General features: G+C 42.0%; 2 protein-coding genes across 6 annotated transcripts; one reads left to right on the forward strand and one right to left on the reverse strand.

Annotated features, from left to right (window-relative positions):
* Nucleotides 1–345: 345 nt before the first annotated feature.
* On the reverse strand, nt 346–19726 carry LOC144071439 (uncharacterized). Of its 5 annotated transcripts, none has more exons than XM_077596545.1 (19): nt 19536–19726; nt 19206–19385; nt 14485–18581; nt 11792–11986; nt 9493–9696; nt 9228–9296; nt 9048–9090; nt 6457–6602; nt 6172–6366; nt 5024–5110; nt 4760–4958; nt 3632–3855; nt 3310–3552; nt 2968–3213; nt 2039–2234; nt 1713–1918; nt 1529–1629; nt 1289–1460; nt 346–1185 (listed from the first exon to the last, which is right to left on the reverse strand). In XM_077596545.1, exons 3-19 carry the CDS (start codon nt 14621–14623, stop codon nt 809–811), a joined length of 3042 nt encoding a protein of 1013 aa, XP_077452671.1. In that variant the 5' UTR covers nt 14624–18581; nt 19206–19385; nt 19536–19726; the 3' UTR covers nt 346–808. The 5 variants fall into 5 exon arrangements, with proteins under 5 accessions (XP_077452671.1, XP_077452672.1, XP_077452675.1 ...); XM_077596546.1 differs by having other exon boundaries at nt 14485–14588; nt 18431–18581; nt 19206–19726; XM_077596549.1 differs by adding an exon at nt 12074–12139 and having other exon boundaries at nt 19206–19725.
* Nucleotides 18333–20210, forward strand: LOC144070807 (leptin-like). The gene is made up of 2 exons (XM_077595204.1): nt 18333–18566; nt 19236–20210. The coding sequence occupies exons 1-2, from the start codon at nt 18417–18419 to the stop codon at nt 19569–19571; spliced, it is 486 nt and encodes a 161-aa protein (XP_077451330.1). The 5' UTR covers nt 18333–18416; the 3' UTR covers nt 19572–20210.
* The last annotated feature ends 14 nt before the right edge of the window (nt 20211–20224 follow it).

The following is a 20224-nucleotide window of genomic DNA, read 5'->3' on the forward strand; positions in this document are numbered from 1 at the left end:
GACATCCATGGATGATAACAAATCATTTAAAACATGGGGTTGGCATTGGAATGAAAACTTTAGCCTGACGCTAACTAGCGGTCCGTCTGCCCATAAAGAATTTACAAATTAGCCATCACCATCATCCTACCTGTCTTCAGCATAGTGGATCATAATAACAACACACCGAAAATACATACATAATAACATGGCTAATACACAAAAAACACTGACCTGTAAAGTTGAGTACTCTCATCTACATCGTGATCCGTGCGTCAACGAAATCGCTGTGAATGCCTTCATCGATGATGAAAATAACTCGGTTTTCCAGTGGAATCCTCCCTCCTTCGAAAGAATTACACTTAGTAGGTCCAAAAAAAGTCTTATTTATTACAAATAGAGTATCTTTGGTCGTCTACTTAAACCACTGAATATAGCAGACAGCTAAATGTTCCCCCGCTAGATGGCAGAAAATACAATGAACCCGTCTACGCACCTGTTGTCATTAATACAACAAGCGTGTTCTCATAATCCTAATTAGGTCTAGATCTTGGAAACAAAATTATAATTATTTAACGTTAAATTATTCTTTTTGATTTTTTGTTCGTTGGTGTTCTGTTTAGATTTTCTTCTTGTAAAAAAGAAAGAAAAAGTGTCCTCAGCGACATAAATTAAAAATAACAAAACACATTTTACTCATAACTAAAGGACAAGCAATCCTTTTTTGTCATATCTATGACAGGGCAGTGACATATTTTTTTGTTGTTGTTGTGTTTTCCAGGTCCATGTGAATGAATATTGTGTGATTATGAATAAATTGTGGTCTTCCCTATGACTGGCTCAGACGAGTGCTCTCATTTACATCCTGATCCGGATTTCCATCATACTCGTGGACGAAACTGTATCGGCGGTACACGGAGCTGCCTCGACTCGTGTACACGACATCCACTTCGTCGCCGCTGTCCGGTTCGGGGACACCGTGAGGCATGTCGGGGCCTCCGCTCAGTCTCTCGTAACTCTGCTTCCAGCAGAGCCATTTGCTCGCTCGGGCCTTCACCAAGGCGAGAGCGAGCAGAGCCAACGCCAACGCGGTTATGGCCGCGACAGGCGCGGCGGCCGACGTGTGATAGAGGACGCTCGAAGACATGTTTGTGTCTGTTACGGGCCCATTTCCTGACTTAAGTTGAGGTGCCTCTACGCACAGTGCTATAACAAAAAAAATGGGTGTGAATTAGTTTTCTAAAAATGGTCGATATAAGCACTATTGAAGTAATTCATCATAATGAAAGACGACAAATATAGCGTATACCTGAGCGGCTATCGCAGACACAGCAGTCCGTTTGGTTCCGTCCCTCTTGACAGCAGCGGGCGCAGCGACTCTCTACAGCGTGAAGACCAGAATCTTGATGGCAGATCAGGCACTGATCAGTTCTGGGGCCAACACAATGCTTGCATGAGCGGTCACATGGCTCACAGGTGCCCTACAGACAAAAGAGACTTTTTAAATACTACGGCCGGGAGTTGTCAGTGTGTATTTGCGGCAGCACACCTCTTCCGTAAAGTAATTTCCCTCCTCACAGAGTGGATAGCAGACTTTATCCTTAAGCGTGCTGCCGTTGTCGCATGTCAAACAACTCTGAGGAGAGGAGTCTGCCAAGCATGTACATTCAAAAAAAAAAAGACAAATGCTTGACACACAGTCAGGATAGGAGGATAAAAGGTGGCTGGATCACCTGCGCAGGTGTGGCAATTGATGTGGCATTGTAGACACGTGTCGTCCAGCCGGTAGAAGCGTTGAGGGCAGCGCTCCACGCATAGCTTGGTTCCGTGAACCTCAAGAAGAGGAGGACGACAGACCCGGCAGGACTCGGATCCGGGGCCTAGGCACATCTCGCAGGAATGGTGGCATTTCTCGCAGTGGGAGCCTGCTTGGTAGTACCTAGAAAAACAATGACATTGTGTGACCGGAAGGAAATGAAACACCCGTTCATCAGGTTTATTAAAGTACTTGGTTTTCTCTTAAACCAAACTCAACACGAGTTTCCGTTCAGTGTGATACCCAGTTGGACAATGGCGGACACAGAGGTGAAGGAGGCGCAAGTATCTTGGGGAACAGGCGAGGCAGTCTCTGGGCGAGGCCCCTGTGCAGGTGGAACACACGTGGTCGCAGGGGAAACAGAATCCTAGCTGGCTTCCATCGGCCTCCTGCCTGGTCGTGTACGTGCCAGCCGGACATTCGCTCACGCAAGTCTTGTCTGCAACGCAACGCACACATACGCCTCGGTTTTAATTTGAATTATTTACACCACATGCGTCAAAGTGGCGGCCCGGGGGCCAAATCTGGCCCGCCGCATCATTTTGTGTGGCCCGGGAAAGTAAATCATGAGTGCCGACTTTCTGTTTTAGGATCAAATTAAAATGAAGAGTATAGATGTATACGTATATTACATTTCCTGATTTTCCCCCTTTTAAATCAATAATTGTAATTTTTTAATCCATTTTTTTCTGTTTTTAGTTCAAAAATCTAAAAATATATTTAAAAAAGCTCAAATAAACATTGTTTTAGATCTATAAAAACGGAATATTCAGGGCTTTTAATCCAGTTCTTGTAATCAATTTATTAAAAAAAATCTAAATATTATATCTAAAATGGTCCGGCCCACGTGAAATCAAGTTGATGTTAAAGCGGCCCGCGAACCAACCCGAGTCTGACACCCTTGGTTTACACCATGCTCGTCATCCAATTCATTGAAACTGGGAAAACTGGCTTTGAATGCTCACGATTCAGTCGCTAGACGTCCAATCCATTTTGACAGGGAGGGGCGAATAGGCCAACCTTCATTGCTCAAAATGAATTGGACGTTTAGCGTCGTCAATGGAAGCCAACGATTTAAACCTGCGCCCTTGTAAGGGTAAAAACTATAAAAATAATAATTGACGCATGAATTTTTTTTTTTTTTTTTAGAAATGGTCTTAACAATAACTCACTGTGAAGGTATCTGGGGATGGCACACGTCAAACATTCATCGCTTCCCAGCCCTTCGCAGGAGTAGCAGTGGTGGTGGCAGCCCACGCAAGTGAACTGGTCGTCGTGCAAGAAGGTCCTCGGCGGGCAGTCGCTATCACCGGTCACGCCGCACAACAAGGTGTTTGGATCTAGCACCAGACCCCGTTCGCACTGGATGCATTGGTTTGGGTTGCCACCGGAGCAGCTTGCGCACGTCTGATGACACTCTGCACATCGTCGGGGTCGGCTAGTATTATTCACATCGCAGGATCGACCTTGACGTCCCGCATAAAACGAAGCCAAGTCGTGGCATCGAGGCTTACCTTGGCACTCCGTAGCCGACGTCTCGTAGTAGGTGCCAGTCGGGCACCCCGGCGCGCAGGTGCCCTTGTACAATTTGGGACTGAATGCGGCGCAGGTCTCACAATCGTCTGGCAAAGGCCCAGAACAGCTGCTACAGGTCGGGTGGCACAGACCACAGCGGCCCTCTTCCATGTCCTCATAGTAGCCCGTGGGACAATTAGCCTTACATGCACCATTTAGCATTAGGTACAGGAAACTGCATTCTGGGAGTTATGGAAAAGACGTGGCAGGCTTGCGCTTTGATGAAATAGACTAAAGTTTATTTAGATCATGTATACTTACTGAAACAGGTCCTGTCATCCGAGCAAACATCGCAGTGGGGAGGACAGCGCCTGCAGGTGCCGTCGTCGGCGGGGTACGCCCCCAGTGAACAGTTGAGGGTGCACACGCCACCTTCCAAGTAATGTCCGTCAGCACACGACAGACAATTTGCGCTGGAGCCGTCACATGTGAGGCAGGAACTATCGCAAGCGTTGCACGATCCTTCCGCTGTCTCGAAGTAACCTCTGAAAGGAATTGATTGAGCATTATTATATTAGCAGCTTTATTATTAATATTCCACGAATTGTGGACGTATTTCTAACACCGCATTTTTAACTCTTTCAATGTCAAAGTTCTTGATTTATTTAAGAAATGCTGGCAATGGCAAACTTTTCATTTTTTATATTGAGCACAGGAACCAAAAGGGAAAAAGTCAATTTAAGAAATACTACAAGTCAACTAAAGTCTTTTTTTTGCAAACCTATATCAATATTTTTCAGGCCCATTTGAATCTCATTTCTTTTTTTTCCTCAGCTACCTAATTAAAAGCATTCTGACATTAAAATATTCCACCTACAGGCCATGATGGAATTAATTATTTTTAACAAGCACAGAATTTCTACCACCCCAAAAGAAATATAATGGTTCCAAATATTGAAAAGTTTGAACAATTTACATAAAATGGACCATTTTTCAAACATTAAAATCATTGGCCTGTATCAACCTTGACATTTTTCAACCAGTATAAACCATTCGAAATTCCAAATATTTATTTATAAAAACATACATTATTTTTTATATTCATAATCAATGAAAAAACTCAAAATAATTTTATTTTAAATACTCCTACTTCTTGAATTCCGCATTTTTTCTTTTGTGAATCGACTTACTGATATATAATTTTTTCAAATTTACACCAATTCTTAACTCCACAGCATTTTCCTATTAGCTTTTAAACATCCACACCATTTACACATAACCATATTTAGTATTTTACCAAGATAATAAATGATATGTTAAAGAGCGCTGCTTTGCTTAGATAATTTCTTCTCTTGAATTCTGGCTAAGTGTGTTATATTTCTCAGAATTCACTCATATTTTATAGGAATGACCATTTCAAACAATGATAAAAGAGTTTTTGCAACTTACTCTGGGCAATTTGACCAGCACCTCCCCTGGTGGAGAAAGAGCTTAAAGCTTCCTTTGGAACAGCCGATGCAATTATCGCTGGAGCCCACGCAGTCCTCGCAGTTCGGCGAGCAGTTCTCACACAGCTGAGTGGCAGAGTTAGCAAAAGAGCCGAGGGGACACAGCACCACGCAAGAACTTTCCTGGTCCAAGAAATAGCCTGTGAAGCCACGACGGTCCATGGGTGAAAAGTGAACTCCACTGCCCGACGAAAGGCGTTTTTACCTTTAAAACATGAGGAGCAATCCAATGCCTGAGGGCCAAAGCAGGTCTTGCAGGACATGTCACATGTGTGACATTTACTGTACTCAGCTGGAATGAAACAGATCACATTTACAGTAATCCCTCGAATATCGCGGTTAATGTAGACCAGACATAGCCGCGATAATCGAAACATTGCGAAGTAGGGTCACCCCTATTATATGTAGAGTCCTAGTAGCAAGAGTGGCTTCTGCTTACGAGTTTCAGCGTGTTTTTTTAAATAATTAATAGCAGAAAAAAATTGCAAAGTAGTGAGATCGCGATAAGTGAAGACGTGATAATCGAGGGATTACTGTATATACAGATTGAAAAACCATACAATAGCAGGTTGAAACGATATAAAATGTACTTACTGGAATGCTTGCTATATAAAATGTTTACTGGCTCAAAACGCAAACCTGAATTGTAAACCTCCACCCGTTGACCTCAGAGAGAATTTACTACCATCTCTCCCAGTCAAAAGTAATTGGACATTATCCACTGTCAATGGCACCGAATGGGTTAAGAGTTGTGTAAAATACATCCCATTTAAAAAAAATCCCTTTAGAGTTGACTTAAATAACCAGTATATTTGTTGTCAACATGGCATACAATTAAGAACAAGAGTATTGTTTTGGTAATTGAAATTTAGATGTGCACAACAGCAGACTCAGTTGTTTCAATCATGTCGCCAAATAATGGAGACAAAATATTACAAAGGCCTCAGTCATAAATTTGACCCTTTCTAGTAGTATAGGCAGAAACATTCTAATATTTTGCAACGCAGTGGACAACAAAATAACTGCTACTAAAATGTGCCAAATAGCCCTGTCTTGCATGAGAAACACTTCTAACTTTCTAGAAATACAACACTAGGCCCACTTTTGAAGAAGGGATAGCAATTTGCGTAGGTGTGCCTTGAACCCAAAGGTCCCTGGAAAGGATTTATCCCATTTCATCTGGCAGCACCCACCCCGCTCGAGAGCACTTGAGCAAAACACCAACAATAAGCAAATGAACCTGTCAAACATTCAGGTCAGTGTAATCTACGGTTTCCGGTACTTCTATCTCGAGCACTGTGATTAATCCTGAGAGAAGAATAAGCGACATTGAAAGCTGTAAGATAGGTGTACCGTCAAAGTAGTGCCCCAATGGACAGTTTGCCATTGGACACTGCCCATAAATAGGGGGATTGCTCGCGTGACAGAGGTCGCAGTCGGTTGACCGAGGCCCGTGGCAAGTCTGACAGGAACTGTGGCAAGATTGGCAACGCCAGCCAGAGGTGTCGCTGAAGGTTTGTTGAGGGCATTCTTTCACACATTTCCCTCCTGGCACGGCAGAGAAGTAAAAAAGACAATAATGGACACATTGGAAAATTTGTCCTGAAGCGGTGCTGGCTAATTTCACGCCGTAGGTACCATTCAGGAAGTAATCCGCTTGGCAGGCAAGACACTGCGCGTCACTCCTGCAGTCTGTACATGGCGTTGGGCAGGACAAACACAAACCCCTTCCTTTGTCTTCATATGTGGTCTGGGGGCAGTGCTTGCGACACCGATGTCTGAAACTGGGAAAGAAAACGTTAATAGACAACCAAAAGTAAAGCCAAACACAACATCAATAAGAATCAGTCAAAACATTACCTCGGTATGTGCGTGTGAAGCGGTCAATCATTAACTCAAAGACAATATGTTGGGGTATTGTGACATTTAAACGGGCCTTTGAAAGTGTCACGATAGATGAAGATGAATGTCAATACATGGGTAAACCCTGCCTACTTGTAGGAGGATTGATTGAAAAAAAGATTTGACTTGAAAAATCATTTTCACACAACAGGAGGAAAAAACAGCCAAGGCAACATATTTCTTCTTAATAAAGACATTTACAGAAATAGGCCTTTTTTTAATGATGAGAGGCAAGGAAAATTATTAACCTGTCCTTCAAGTCCTCTAAAGTACACAGTCTTTACCTGTAATGCAAAATAAAGTGGACGAGCACCGAGGATTTCACACGCAGCCAAAATAACAAGCGACGAGACTGGGGGTCTGTTGTGCCACCTTCTCTAATGAGAGTCCGACCCACGGACATGCCAGGCTGTAATCTCTGTGGCGTTGCCGTGGCGCCGAGATGCACCGGCTTTTGGAGGGGGAACAGCTGGAGGTGCCACATCGCATCAATCAAGACACGCACAATAGCATCTGGCGCGGACCGAGCGCTGTCTCCACTTGAGAAACTGCGGGATGTTTGACAATCCCTCTGTGCAAATATTAGACTCCTCATTCCAAGAGAGAACAAGGGCATTACCCAAGCGACAAGTCTTTTTCGCCCCTGTTGCTTTATCTTTTGTTGTAAATCGGGTAAAAACGAGCTGCAGATGCAACATAAAATGAACCTTTGGAGACAAAATAAAGCCAAGTAAATTCTCATTTCCTTTGAGAGGGAGCTAAATGTCAATTAGATAGCAAACATCCATCACCTTTTTGTCAATGTGGAGCTAACTAATCCCCCAGACTCATTATTTTTCAATTAATGCCTCACAACACAAAAGGAAGAAATATATATTCCTCTAAGTATAAACTCAACTTTATTTACAGACCCCTTTAAAAGGAGAAACACAGCTGACATCCCTAAGTTACTTGACAAAATGACTTTTTAACTGCTTGTATGGAAATACTTAGCTCTGGAGTAGGAAAATAAACAACCAAGTCAGTCTGACATCGACATATCTCTGTAAATCAACTGTCCATATTTCCGTTCATCCAGATTATTGTATTATCAGGGAATTGAATAAATCGCAATGGGCTGGTTCTGGGTTTGCAAGATGTTTTGTCACAATGCTATCTGTGTAAAGATTGAGAAAAGAGGAGGGAGTCACCGGACGTTTGGTCGCCGGACTTTTGGTCGCCGGACGTTTGGTCGCCGGATGTTTGGTCGCCGGACGTTTGGTGGCCGGACGTTTGGTCGCCCAGACCCAAACAACCGGCGACCAAACGTCCGGCGACCAAAAGTCCGGCGACCAAAAGTCCAGCGACAAATCAAGGTAAAACAACAAGGTCTACGCATCAATAAAAGCCAACAATGGCCCTGAGCAGTTTCACTGAGCGGACGTGTGAGTGTATAAGAGTTTGTATGTACATGAGTTGTCCCCTTAGGAAGGGATGTCAGTCAGGGTCTTAACAAGTTCTCCAACAAAACACAATAAAAGTACGGGAGATTTGGAGCTTTTCTTTAGCCTAATAATTAATAGGGCATTAAGTATGACTAAATAATAATTTGCAGTTTGTATTTAGGGAATTTGAGCAACATTTTTAAATGGTAATTATCAATAACCTTCCGGGCGACCAAACGTCCGGTGACCAAACGGCCGAGTACCACATAACACACACTGCTGGAGGTGAAAGTAGTATAACCAGATGTAAACCTTTACAACATTTAAACCCCTACTTGGAAAAGGTTGAATCCTGGATACCCAACCTCAGAAATGTGTCGCCTGGTTTATAAAAATAAAGTTGTAGATTGGCGTTACCTCCAGTGATTCACACAAGTGGTGACATCAAGTTGGATAGAGGCAAGAGCACTCTTTGCATACACCTATTATTACAGCGCCTACTTGTTTGAAGCAACCCCCCACCGCTCTCCGAGTCCCACTTTAGCTCAGGTAACAGTGTCGCTTTTTGAATGGGAGGTAACCTGACTCAAAATGCCAGAAAAACAATAAAAGGTCTGTTTAAGCTAAACTGTGATCCACATTGTGTGAGTGAAAACATGGTATAAACGTGTGCATGGAGTAAAAGTTGACACAAAATGTGAAACAATGTAGATGAGATTATTTTTTAGCAATACTACTGTCTCTTTATAAAACTGTTTTTTTAAATTGCCTTCAGGCATCTTCACTAAAACCTTAACACTTTTGAATTTAAATGCCAAATACCCATTTACACAGTCTTGTTGAGTGAGGGATGAAAATGTCATTCATTACAAGATAAAATGAAAGGCAAATTCCAAAACTCACAGAAAGTAACCTTGAGCACAACTGCTGCAAATTTCAGGATCTTCTGTAATGAAAAAGCAAGAAGAGTCCATTTGAAATCCCATGGGAGGTATTCAATGAGTCATTTTACAAACGGTCTTAGTAAGGATAACAGGCATTCAAGCAACACAGAAACCCCTGTTTAAAATAAATGGTTTTTACCTGAAGAACATGTTGCGCAACCCATCTCACAATTGATACACTCGCCTGTACCCGAATCCTGCACTTGTCCTGCAACATAGAGATACACAAATCTGACATTTTGCGACATTTTCTGTAATTACATTTTATCTATCTTTGGCTTCTCGGACCTCTATCTGTTTCCCATTCAAGCAACAGCTTGTACATTGCATGACTAAAAAGTGCTTATCAACAATGCTATTGTTCTTGGATTTATCAACAACCAACCTTTCAGTGTCCTGCTTACCTTTATCGCAGAGTGCTGTTTGGCAGAGCCCATTTTGGAGTTTGTAGTGTTCTCGACATTTGGCACATATGTTGCCATCTGCGCAGAGTTCGCAATTGGCGATGCAGGGCAGGCAGACATAGCGACCCCTGTCAGGATAGAATCCGCGAGGGCAGTGCGCCCGACAGCGACCTTGGTTGAGAAAACGTTCCAGTCCATCTTCATCTGAAGTAAAAGGACACAAAAGAGCTACTTTTACAGAACCCAACACATTTTCTTGTTCACGATACAATTTCGTGCACTCCATTTTCCATTTATTTTCTACCACTCATTCAATTTACAGTCATAGGAGAGGCGACACTTATCTTCACTTTGGGCAAGAGTGAATTACGGGGCATAAGAGCTCATGGAAAAATAAACTTTCACAATCTCACGAACATGCAAACTACTCTACGCACAACAGAGCTCAAGTTTATATATTCAAATCTAGCATTGCTTCCCTGTGAAGTAAACACACTGGCTAGGTAAGAGTGTAACTCCATTTCATCAAATCCTTTCAACTTTTGGCAATAAAGAGAGATTTCAACAGTTTCAGCTTCACTATTATACCAATCATCAGATTTTTAAACTCAAGTGGATTTCAGTGGTGATGCGGCAGCTTCAGAAAATACATACATAGCACGTATTTTTTAGCCTGGTAAGCATAAAATGAGAAAACTTTATGCTCCCTTGGTAGGGTCTTGGCCTTCCTTGCTGAATGATCTATTGTGCATTCCATCTGAAAAGGATTTATTAAACTTTTAAAATAAGGTGGACTGTCTCGCAACTCCGTGAAGTTGTACGTTATGGAATTTTAAAGCCTGGGTCATATTTAATTGAAGCTGGCAGGCTTGCGTTATGCATGCTGTGTTTAATCATTCCTGCACCTTGCATCTCAAGGTAGGCTTAAAAGAGGAACTCTGCTCTGAAGTTGATACTGATTGACTTTGTTTTTAAAACGGGGAGAAGTTTTTACCTAAAGTCAAAAAATACTGGCACTGAAGTATAGATAAAAGTCCTGACTCCACAGCATATTGCATGCTTGACATCTGAATGGGCATTTTTTGCAGAATCACTATCAATAACGTCTTTAACCGTGACATGGTACGATATGCTGCTTGATCGTTCTGCTGAATTTTACAAATCGAAGGACAGTTTTGTTTGCGGCGACATGGTTGGTAGCCAATAACTTCTTATGTCATTCAAAACTTTATTGCATTTTGACTACTTGCCAGTGATTATCACATATTTAAGGCTACGTTTGTGTCAAAACAACAGACGTGCAATGAGAGAATACGATAATGCTAACATCTATGGAGCAAAAATCCTAATACAAAAACTTTTTGATGTTCTACACCATGAACGCGAACGAAAATGCTACATTCTGCATTCTCAAAGTATGAAGTTTGTGTGCCCTGCCTATACTCTGTGAGCTTAGTTTTGACCCCAGAGGCCTCTCGGGGAGCAACTGGGCACACCAATAACTGCAAAGTTGAGTCACCACAGGAAAGTATACACAAGCTGCACCTGCTTTTTGATAGTTCTTCACCTGCCCAGATGCACACACACACACACACACACACACACACACACACACACACACACACACACACACACACGACAGTTCAATGACAATAGATCGTGGAGAATGACTTTTTGTGAAACAACATCAAGGCTGCCATTCGTGGCATTCAATAACATTCAGTAATATTAACCTAAACACAAGACCATACTGCAATATTCACAGACAGATTGCACGAACAGACCAATGCAACCAAGCTATGCCTCAAGAGTGTGTGTGGCAAAGAGGTTAAACCCGGTGAACCGCACAGTAATTCTAACCAAAGGGAATATTTTCTCCTTCCCTTTGGATTAACAAAGAGCCCATTATAACGCGATCAGATTACGGCAAAAAAGCAGGTGGAAAAGGATCACACCTACATTTTTAACTATGTCAACACTAACTCTCAGCAGACATGCTTACTGTTTTAACAAGGGTAAATACATGTTAAACTACAAACCACTTTGGTTATTCTGCATGAAATGGTCATCCATTAAAAACAATTTAGCAGGACATTTCAGTGGATCTAAAATTCAAAGAAAATGAATCACACTATCGGAGACAAAGTATTAAAATCTATTTCGCCAATCAATAGCGGTAGGTGACAAATGATAACTCCTAAAAATCGATTAAATACAATCCTGTAGTCAAAATGAAGAGTGACATTCGAACAATAACATTTGGTTTGCCCTGTTTTAAGGAGAAAATCTTGGTACTCACCCACTCCACAGGTAGTGCACTCAAACAGCTCGTGCCCCTTGCACTCGGAGCAGGTGGGATGGCAGAGGACACATTGGCTTTTGAGCACAAACTGTCCTGTCGGACAGGACGACGGAGCTCTGCCGTCGACGAGAGCGACTAAAAGGAGCTGGATCGCGCAGAAGGAGAGTGACCTCATTGCTGTAGCTGTGGCGACTGCAAAATGAGGAAGAGGAGGCAACAGTGCCGCCGACTGACTTGCACCGACCGACGCAGTGCCCGTGCGTGCAGCAAGTGAAGCACCTCAAACACCGGCCCCCAAACCCTGGAACTTGCTGGACCAGTTCAGTGGGGAGTGGACAAATGGTCCTGATTAGACACATTTATTACATGACATTACATTAATGATGATAGATGGATACAGATAAACAGACAGAAACACAGTGTAGAATTTGTATGTTCTCCCCGAGCTTGTGTGGCTTTTCTCCGGGTACTGATTGAACACTAAATGACAGGTGTCAAAGTGCCGGCCCGGGGGCCAGATCTGGTTCCGCCACATCACTTGCATGGCCCGCAAAATTAAATCATCTGTGTTGACTTTATGTTTCATGCTAAAACTGTAATGAAGTGTATAGATAATATTATACTATATATATATATCAAACAAACATTAAAAAAATTAATTAAAAAACAGAATCAAAAATGTCCTGTTTTCCATTTGATTTTTTTAATGTGAATTAAAAAAATATTTTCCCTTTAGCGGCTCAAAAAAGGATTGGGATACATTTAATGCCTATAAATCAGGGGTGTCAGACTCGGGTTGGTTTGCGGGCCGCGTTAACGTCAATTCGATTCCATGTGGGCCGGACAATTTTAGATATAATATTTAGATTTTTTTAATAAATGGATTAAAAGAACTGGATTAAAAGCCCTGAATATTCAGTTTTTATAGAGCAAAAACAATGTTTATTTTAGCTTTTTTTATGTATTTTTAGATTTTACAAAATGATTTTTGGACTAAAAACACAGAAAAAAATGATTTTGATGCGCAGAGTGATTGTCGGCTGCTCTCTGCCCTCACTGGAAGACATTGCCAGCCCTCGTTACCTCAGCAGAGCCAGGAACATCATAGGGGACCCTTACCACCCTTGTCACAATCTGTTCCAGCTGCTGCCCTCTGGCAGACGCTATAGGTCCCACAAAGCACGGACAAATAGGCTTAAGGGCAGTTTTTTCCCCACATCCATCAAATTTGCGGTACCATAACACACTTGCTACTGTCACAATGAAATTTCCCGAATACGGGATGAATAAAGTTATCCAATCCAATCCAATTCCCTTCTGAGGTAATATGAAAAGATGTTTGGGTGGTGATCTGCCTCCTACTAGCTGACTGAAGGTAAGTTAAAGACAGTGAGAGGTAAGCGACCTGTATCCATAACAGCAGAATGCCAAATTACAAGTCCGTAACTATCACTTATTTAGGTCTTTTGCCGAGTAAACGCAGCTTAAGGAGAAGCACCACCAATTTCGTCACACGCAGTTTCTGGGTGTGATGACAAGTAGGCTTTTTGTTGTTGATAATGACGACAGGGCCTATGTCCGATTATTATTATTTAAAAATTACAATTATTGATTTAAAAGGGTGGAAAATCAGGACATTTAATATACATCTATACTCTTCATTTTAATTTGATCCTAAAACAGAAAGTCGGCACTCATGATTTACTTTCCTGGACCACACAAAATGATGCGGCGGGCCAGATTTGGCCCCCGGGGAGCCACTTTGACACATGTGCTATAAATGATCTATCAACAATCATTAAAAGGTTTTCATTCATTCTTTGATTAATTGTGACAGGTTATTTGACATAGAATGAAACTATTACTACTATGTGGCCCTTGAGGAAAAAAATTGACACACATGCTTTAAATCGTCCCTCGGTATAAGTGATTGGTTGTCTGTCTCGTTGTGCCCTCCGATTGGCTGGCCACCAATTCAGGTTGCCCATGGTTGGCTGGGATGGGCTACAGCACCCTTGTTCGGATAAGCGTGAGCAAGATCTCAATTATTTAAAAATTCAAGTCATGCCATTTTGAACATTATAAATGTCTTTGTATGTTTGTTTATTTTTTTTGTAGAAATCTGCAAATCAGAGGAGGCCCGGTGGAGCGAGTGGTTAGCTCGTCGGCCTCCCAGCTCTGGGTTCCTGGGTTAAAATTCAGGCCATGTCCATCTGTGTGGAGTTTGCATGTTCTCCCCGGGCATGCGTGGGTTTCCTCCGGGTACTCCGGTTTCCTCCCACATTCCAAAAACATGCATGGTAGGCTGATTGGACTCTAAATTGGTATGGGTGTGAGTGTGCATGGTTGTCAGGGGTGTCCCCCGCCTTTGCTGGGATTGGCTCCGGCACCCCCCGCGAGCCTAATGAGGATAAAGGGGTTCAGAAAATGAGATGAGAAATCTGCAATCAGCTGTTAGCGGAGTGCACTGTCTACCTGATGGCTTCAGAGAATACACATAGTTTGACCTCGTTCGTGTGCGTGTGCAGCCTGCGGTTCGCTCAATAGCATCTCAATGCCAAGCACGTAACTCGATGCTGACTGGGGTTTTTCTGACCACACTTAAAGGCATTAAGACGTCACTTCAGTCCCCCCCGGGGGTTGAAGGTCAACATCATGCAAAATCGGAATTCCCGCATTCCGTGACTCACCCACGCTGGTCCCGGTGAGCGGAATTCCAGCTTTCTTTAAGCCGGCCGGCATCTGGAGAAGTAACAATGCCAACTGCCGCACATACGCACGCACTGCCCCTTCCCTGTGAGAAAGGTCAAAGGTCAGTAGCACTAGCATCCAATGACAAGTATGTACATATTTAGTGTGTTAACCTGCAGCAAAAAAGACAGCTATGCACTATGAAAACATTCAAGGATTGACCATGTAAATGTCCCCCCCTCCCCATTTGCCAGAATTACACAATCGCCTGTCCAGGTTATTCCCCCAAAATATTTCATTTTGAAAAATTCCATTTTTTCAACACTGAGTAAAACCTAATGAGGTAGATTAGAGGGAAATAAAATGCATTTCTTAAATTCCTTTTAAAGACCTTATAGAGAAAGTGACTATTTTGAAGAAAGTTTATTGCATTGTGATGAGATTAATCTTATTAGAGGCTTTTCTTTTCAAGGTGTGACTCACAGTTCTCATGAGTCACAGGACTCATGAATAATTAATGAGCGGCCTCTATGAAGGACGCGTCCTCTTCATTGATCTTTGTTGGTTGATTGTAGACTATAAATTATCAAATGAAAAATATAGGGTTAAAAACATTGGCTCTTTTTCGGAAAAATATTAAGATAATAATTCTAACTTCACTTGTTTCCATAAAGGAAACGCGTATTTAGCTGATTCCGTAACACCCTTTTGCATGACAAAAATACCAAAATAGAACATTGAATTAAAAATATTTGAAATAAATAACGGTTAAAATCAATCAATTACTTCTATTTCATTTGACCGTTAACACAAAATGGCTGAAAAGACTCAAATAAATATGATGCAAATTACAATTGAAATTTTGTGGTCTTTTTTTTCCTCGAGGGACCATTAAGTTTATGGAATTTAAATTTGCTGTCAATATTTTAATGGTTTGGGATTAAAAATCTTATTATTTTAAATTAATTTTCTACATTGACTTTTATTTCAATATTTTTGCAGTTTGTCATGATTTTCAATTTTTTTTGCTGTTCAATTCTATTTTTTATGATGAAAATTGAAGAATTTTCTCATTGTATATTCAGGCAACAAGGGGTTAAAGGTCATTTGCTTTGATTTTGGTTACTTTCCAGCAAAGAATAAAACTTCATCCTCTGGAATATGTTAATAATTTTGTGTACTGCACTATCAACTATTTTGACACTGGCGATTAAATATTGAGTTGTTTTTAAAAATGCCAAAATTGGATCCAATTGTCAGAAGGTACCAATTGCTTTGACCTTTAACTAGTTCCTGTTAGTGAGGCATTCCGTGAGACCACCCCCCAAAAAAAATCCTTGTTAAAAATACATTAGCGAGCGGCAGCAGTTATTAATCCCAGATGTCAACGTTTATAACCCAGTTTGTTGCTGGTACGGGAAAATCACTTTTTTTTTTTGAAACATCAGCACCCGTTTCCGTGTTTTTGCTTTCATGAATAACGCAGGATTCCCGTTGAAGATTTAAGTGGCTTTCAAATGTGCCGCCGCTTGACTCTCTTTCCCAGAAACCCTCGTCAATTTCCTCGATAACGTCACGCAAGTCGTCCGCCGGAGCCGAATTAAAAAACGCCGCTGCCTTTTTTTTACGAGGCCCCTGTCGGCCTTACGGAAAATGACAACGAGAGGCGGCTAAAACAAACAACGGTGGCGGGCCTATTTGTTTTTTCTTTCATTTCTCATAAGGCATTTCTTGACGTATCTGGACGCTCGCCCAAGAAAAACGACGGTGGATTGGAGAGAGCTGATAATCATAATAAGGTCATTTCCATTGGGGAACAGTTGTTACTGTACGTGATGACGTCAAGTGCGGGTATCGAACTCAGTTGGGTTTCCAGGCCAAATTCACGCCAACTAGATCTCAGGTGGGCCGGACTCATTTATTTGTGGACCAAAAAAGTCAATTTACTGGCAGCCATTGACATCAAAAGATGATTATCCACGGGCAGTTTATAAGAATTGGACAACTTTGATTCCTAATAGCAATCACAGTCACTTGCATTTTAGGGTACTTCCATGTGACTTCCTGTAAATTTTGGATCATTTCCTATTTATTTTGAGGGCCTTTCCGGGATGTTTCCTGTTCGTTTGTCGACACCTGCTGACTTTTGGGCATTTCCAGGTGACTTTCTGTTGGTTTTTGAGGCATTTTAAGCTCCCTCGTGAACTCATCAGGTGCCATTGAAGGCGTTGTTTTGACCGCAGAATCACGATTGTGATTGTGGATAGGAAATGGAGTAACATTTTGTTATACGCAGCTGTGTATGATGACAATAAAGGCTTTTGATTGATTGATTTTTGATTGAAAGTGCAGTCGTGCACTTGGTCGCACAACTCACAAACTGCTGCGCCCTTATCGGAAAAAAGAGCGTTTAATTCTCTGTGTGCAGCACGGATTCGCTACTAAGTGTACGTCTACGCAAAATAAATGCATTCCCTGCTATTGACAATGAAGTGTGTCCAATTTACTTAAATTGGCTTTGGATGTTCATCTTTCCGTACCACTGATGGCGCCAGGCGTCCGATCCGTTTTGACTTTGAATGTCAATGATGGCAAGTCAGTTAATTTTTTGGGATTCAGTTAGCTTTAATGTGAAAAAAAATGGAATAACACTCCAGTGTTGGACTACTTTTGCAAACTAAGTCCATTTGTTCACGCCGCCTCGGTTTTGGTTGGGTGGCTGGGAAAAAGGCAAAAAAAATAAAAAAAACATAAAATTTCCTTATGATGCCATCCGATGGGAAGAGGAAGGTGAGGGGATGGATGAAGGGAACGGACGAGGGGAAAGCGATGAGTAAGAGATGACTCAACACCCCACTGCTATAAGACAGGCCGGCAAGCAGGCTGGCCCATGTCGGCCAACGGTGAACACACACCAAGGTAAGCAAGCGCCACTTTCTTCCTTTTGCCATTCGGGTCTGCCATTGATGCTCAAATTTTGGGGGAAACTACCAAGATTTGGCTCTTGGTCGTTCACTTTTATTGAGGTATTTTTAAAAATGTTTTAGGATTCGGTGATAAAATGGTTAGTTGGGTCGGTTAGCAAAAGTTTCATATACTTTAATAATGATTTTTTTTGTACGATGAATCACTGATTGAGTTATTTTTTATTGGTGTGAACTTGTTCACTGCCCTGGAAAGTATTGCAACTGAGAGCAGTGAAATAAATAGAATATTTTTGTTTCAAATTTTAATGAGTTTTTATATGAAAAGTGCACAACAGAGAATATTTGCTGGTGGGAATCAATTAATAAAAATAAGAGACTGTCTATCCTCTAAAAATTCTGAAGAATTTTTAGAGGATAGACAGTTGTTTGAACTATTTTTGATTAAATATAGATGTGACGATATTCCCTGATTTTTAGTAGTAAAAATGAATGAATAGGAGAATATTGAATCATCGGGAGCTTAAAAAGAGGAAAACAATGAATTAAGTTTGATTTCATCATGGCTCATTGGCTGCCATTGATGGCAAGAGGTCCAATCCAACTACTTGAAGGAGCCACATGATTGGACGTCTATCATCAGTGGCACTACAAGAGTACATCAGGAGTTTACTGGAAAGTTCTGCCAGTTTTTGAAATCATAAGGGAATAAATAATATTGCATATTTGTGAATGAATGATAAGGACTATTGCCAATGTGAAAAAGGATATACCCACCTAGCCTTTTTGTTGTCTATAAATAATCTTAGAGGAAATCCAAGTACTATTCGGGCAGCAAAATTAGGAGAAACGGAAACGTTTGATCTTTGTAGCCGACTTCTATTTAGAGGAATCTGAAATCTGAAATATTTGAACGCAGGATCAAAGGCGTCGCATCAATAACTGGAAGGAAACCGGCTCGGAATACACAAAAGACTCGGACGTCGTTAGCATTTCTCGGATAAACAATGGTCTACGTCACCCTGGCCGTCCTGGTCTTCATCTCCCAAGCGTGGGGCGCAGACACCCTGCCCCACCTGCCGCCCAACCCGGTCAAGATGAAGCACGACATCATGTGGCGCTCCAACCAGTTGCTGACCAAGCTCGTCGACAAGAAGGTAAAGTCGATGGTGCTGAAAGATGAGCGTTCACAAATGAATTGGTCGTCTATTGTTGGTAGAAAATTATTTGTTAAAAAAAATAAGCGTATTTTTCGGACGATAAGGTGCAACAGCCAAAAAAATGCACCATAAAATATGGAAAATATAATAAGTTGCACTGGAGTATAAGTTGCATTTTTGGAGGGCAATTGGATTTGATAAAATCCAAAACAATTAAAATTAAAAATATCAATAAAGGCAAGAACCGGCTCAATATAGTTTTTTAGCGAAAAAAGTTTGAGGTTGCTTCGATTACATAAAAGTTTTTTTAAGTTATTACCGTTTTTTTGTAAACCCTTCTCAGTTGTTTTTATTTATTATTATGGCCAATTTGCTTGAATGATCTAAAATTCAATCTTGAACTGATCTATGCAGGCCCCCAGCGCCCTCTTGCGGCACAGTGTAAAAAATAACATGTGTAATAGTGTAAAAATGCATGAATAATAACACAACTCGCACAAAAGCATAAGTCACAGCCCCTTTAAGCTGCCACGTATGGTGGTTTTTCCCAAAGGCGACCCCGAAATCGCGATATGAATCGTATCGCCAGATAGGAGGCGATTGACAGCCCTACTTTAGAGAATGGAAAGGACTCACATGCTCGGGGGGGCTCGTCTTGTCTGGCAGTATCCCAACAACGTGACGGTGGTGGGTCCGCCCGACCAGCTGGACGGGCTCTCCTCGCTGATCTGGCTCCTGGAAGGCTACGGCGACCTGATCCCTTCCAGCGAGACGCAGGTGAAGGCCGATATCTCGTCGCTGAAGGGCTTCCTGGGTCTGTGGAGGAAGCGCCACTGTGGGGCGGACGGCCGGGTGAAGAGCACCCCGGCCCCCGGGAGCGCCCTGCAGCTGCTGCAGAGCTACCGCAGCTTCGTCCCCATCATCAACATCCAGGCCCATCTGAGAGTCAAGAACATCCTCGCTCACCTGAAGGACAACGCGGCCAACCTGGACAAATGCTGAGGACAGGAAAGTCCCAAACAAAGCGCCTTCGAGCCTCTCAAGTCGGGCGTTTCGGTCCATTAGGGTTGGACGCCTATCGCCGTCTGTCATTGGAGGGGGGGATAAGGCGAAGCAATTTTACAAGCTGTCTCAAAAAGCGCATTGTTTAGGATTGATCGTTTTGCATTGTCGTTCCACTGCCGGCCACTAGATGACAGCAATGTTGCAAATTTGACTTGAAAAGGGAACTGTTTGACTTTGCGCACTGTAATTATTGTCATTAGGGCATTTTAGCGCTTATGTACAACTCAGGAAACGGTGACAACTGCTTTAACGCGATTTCGTTCATCAACATTGGCAGCCATGGACGGCGATAGACGTTCAATTCATGTATACTGAAATTTAATGATACCATGCCACTATATAATCCACAAATCTAACATGAATGGAGTGGGAATGGAAGAGGAAACCCTGCCGGAGATTCCAACCCAGAACTGTGAGGCAAACGTGCTAAGCATTTGGTCATCATTCTTATTTAAACAGCGCGATTTTATTTATGTCATCATTCATCAATCGCCAGCTCTTCCGATTTTGCCGCTAATCGCCTTCAAATGTGCATTTCACGTATTTTTATACTGTAATTGCTTTTTAAAAAGAACTATTTAAGATGAAAT

Source organism: Stigmatopora argus, chromosome 3 (genome assembly GCF_051989625.1).
Source record: "Stigmatopora argus isolate UIUO_Sarg chromosome 3, RoL_Sarg_1.0, whole genome shotgun sequence".
NCBI lineage: Eukaryota > Metazoa > Chordata > Actinopteri > Syngnathiformes > Syngnathidae > Stigmatopora > Stigmatopora argus.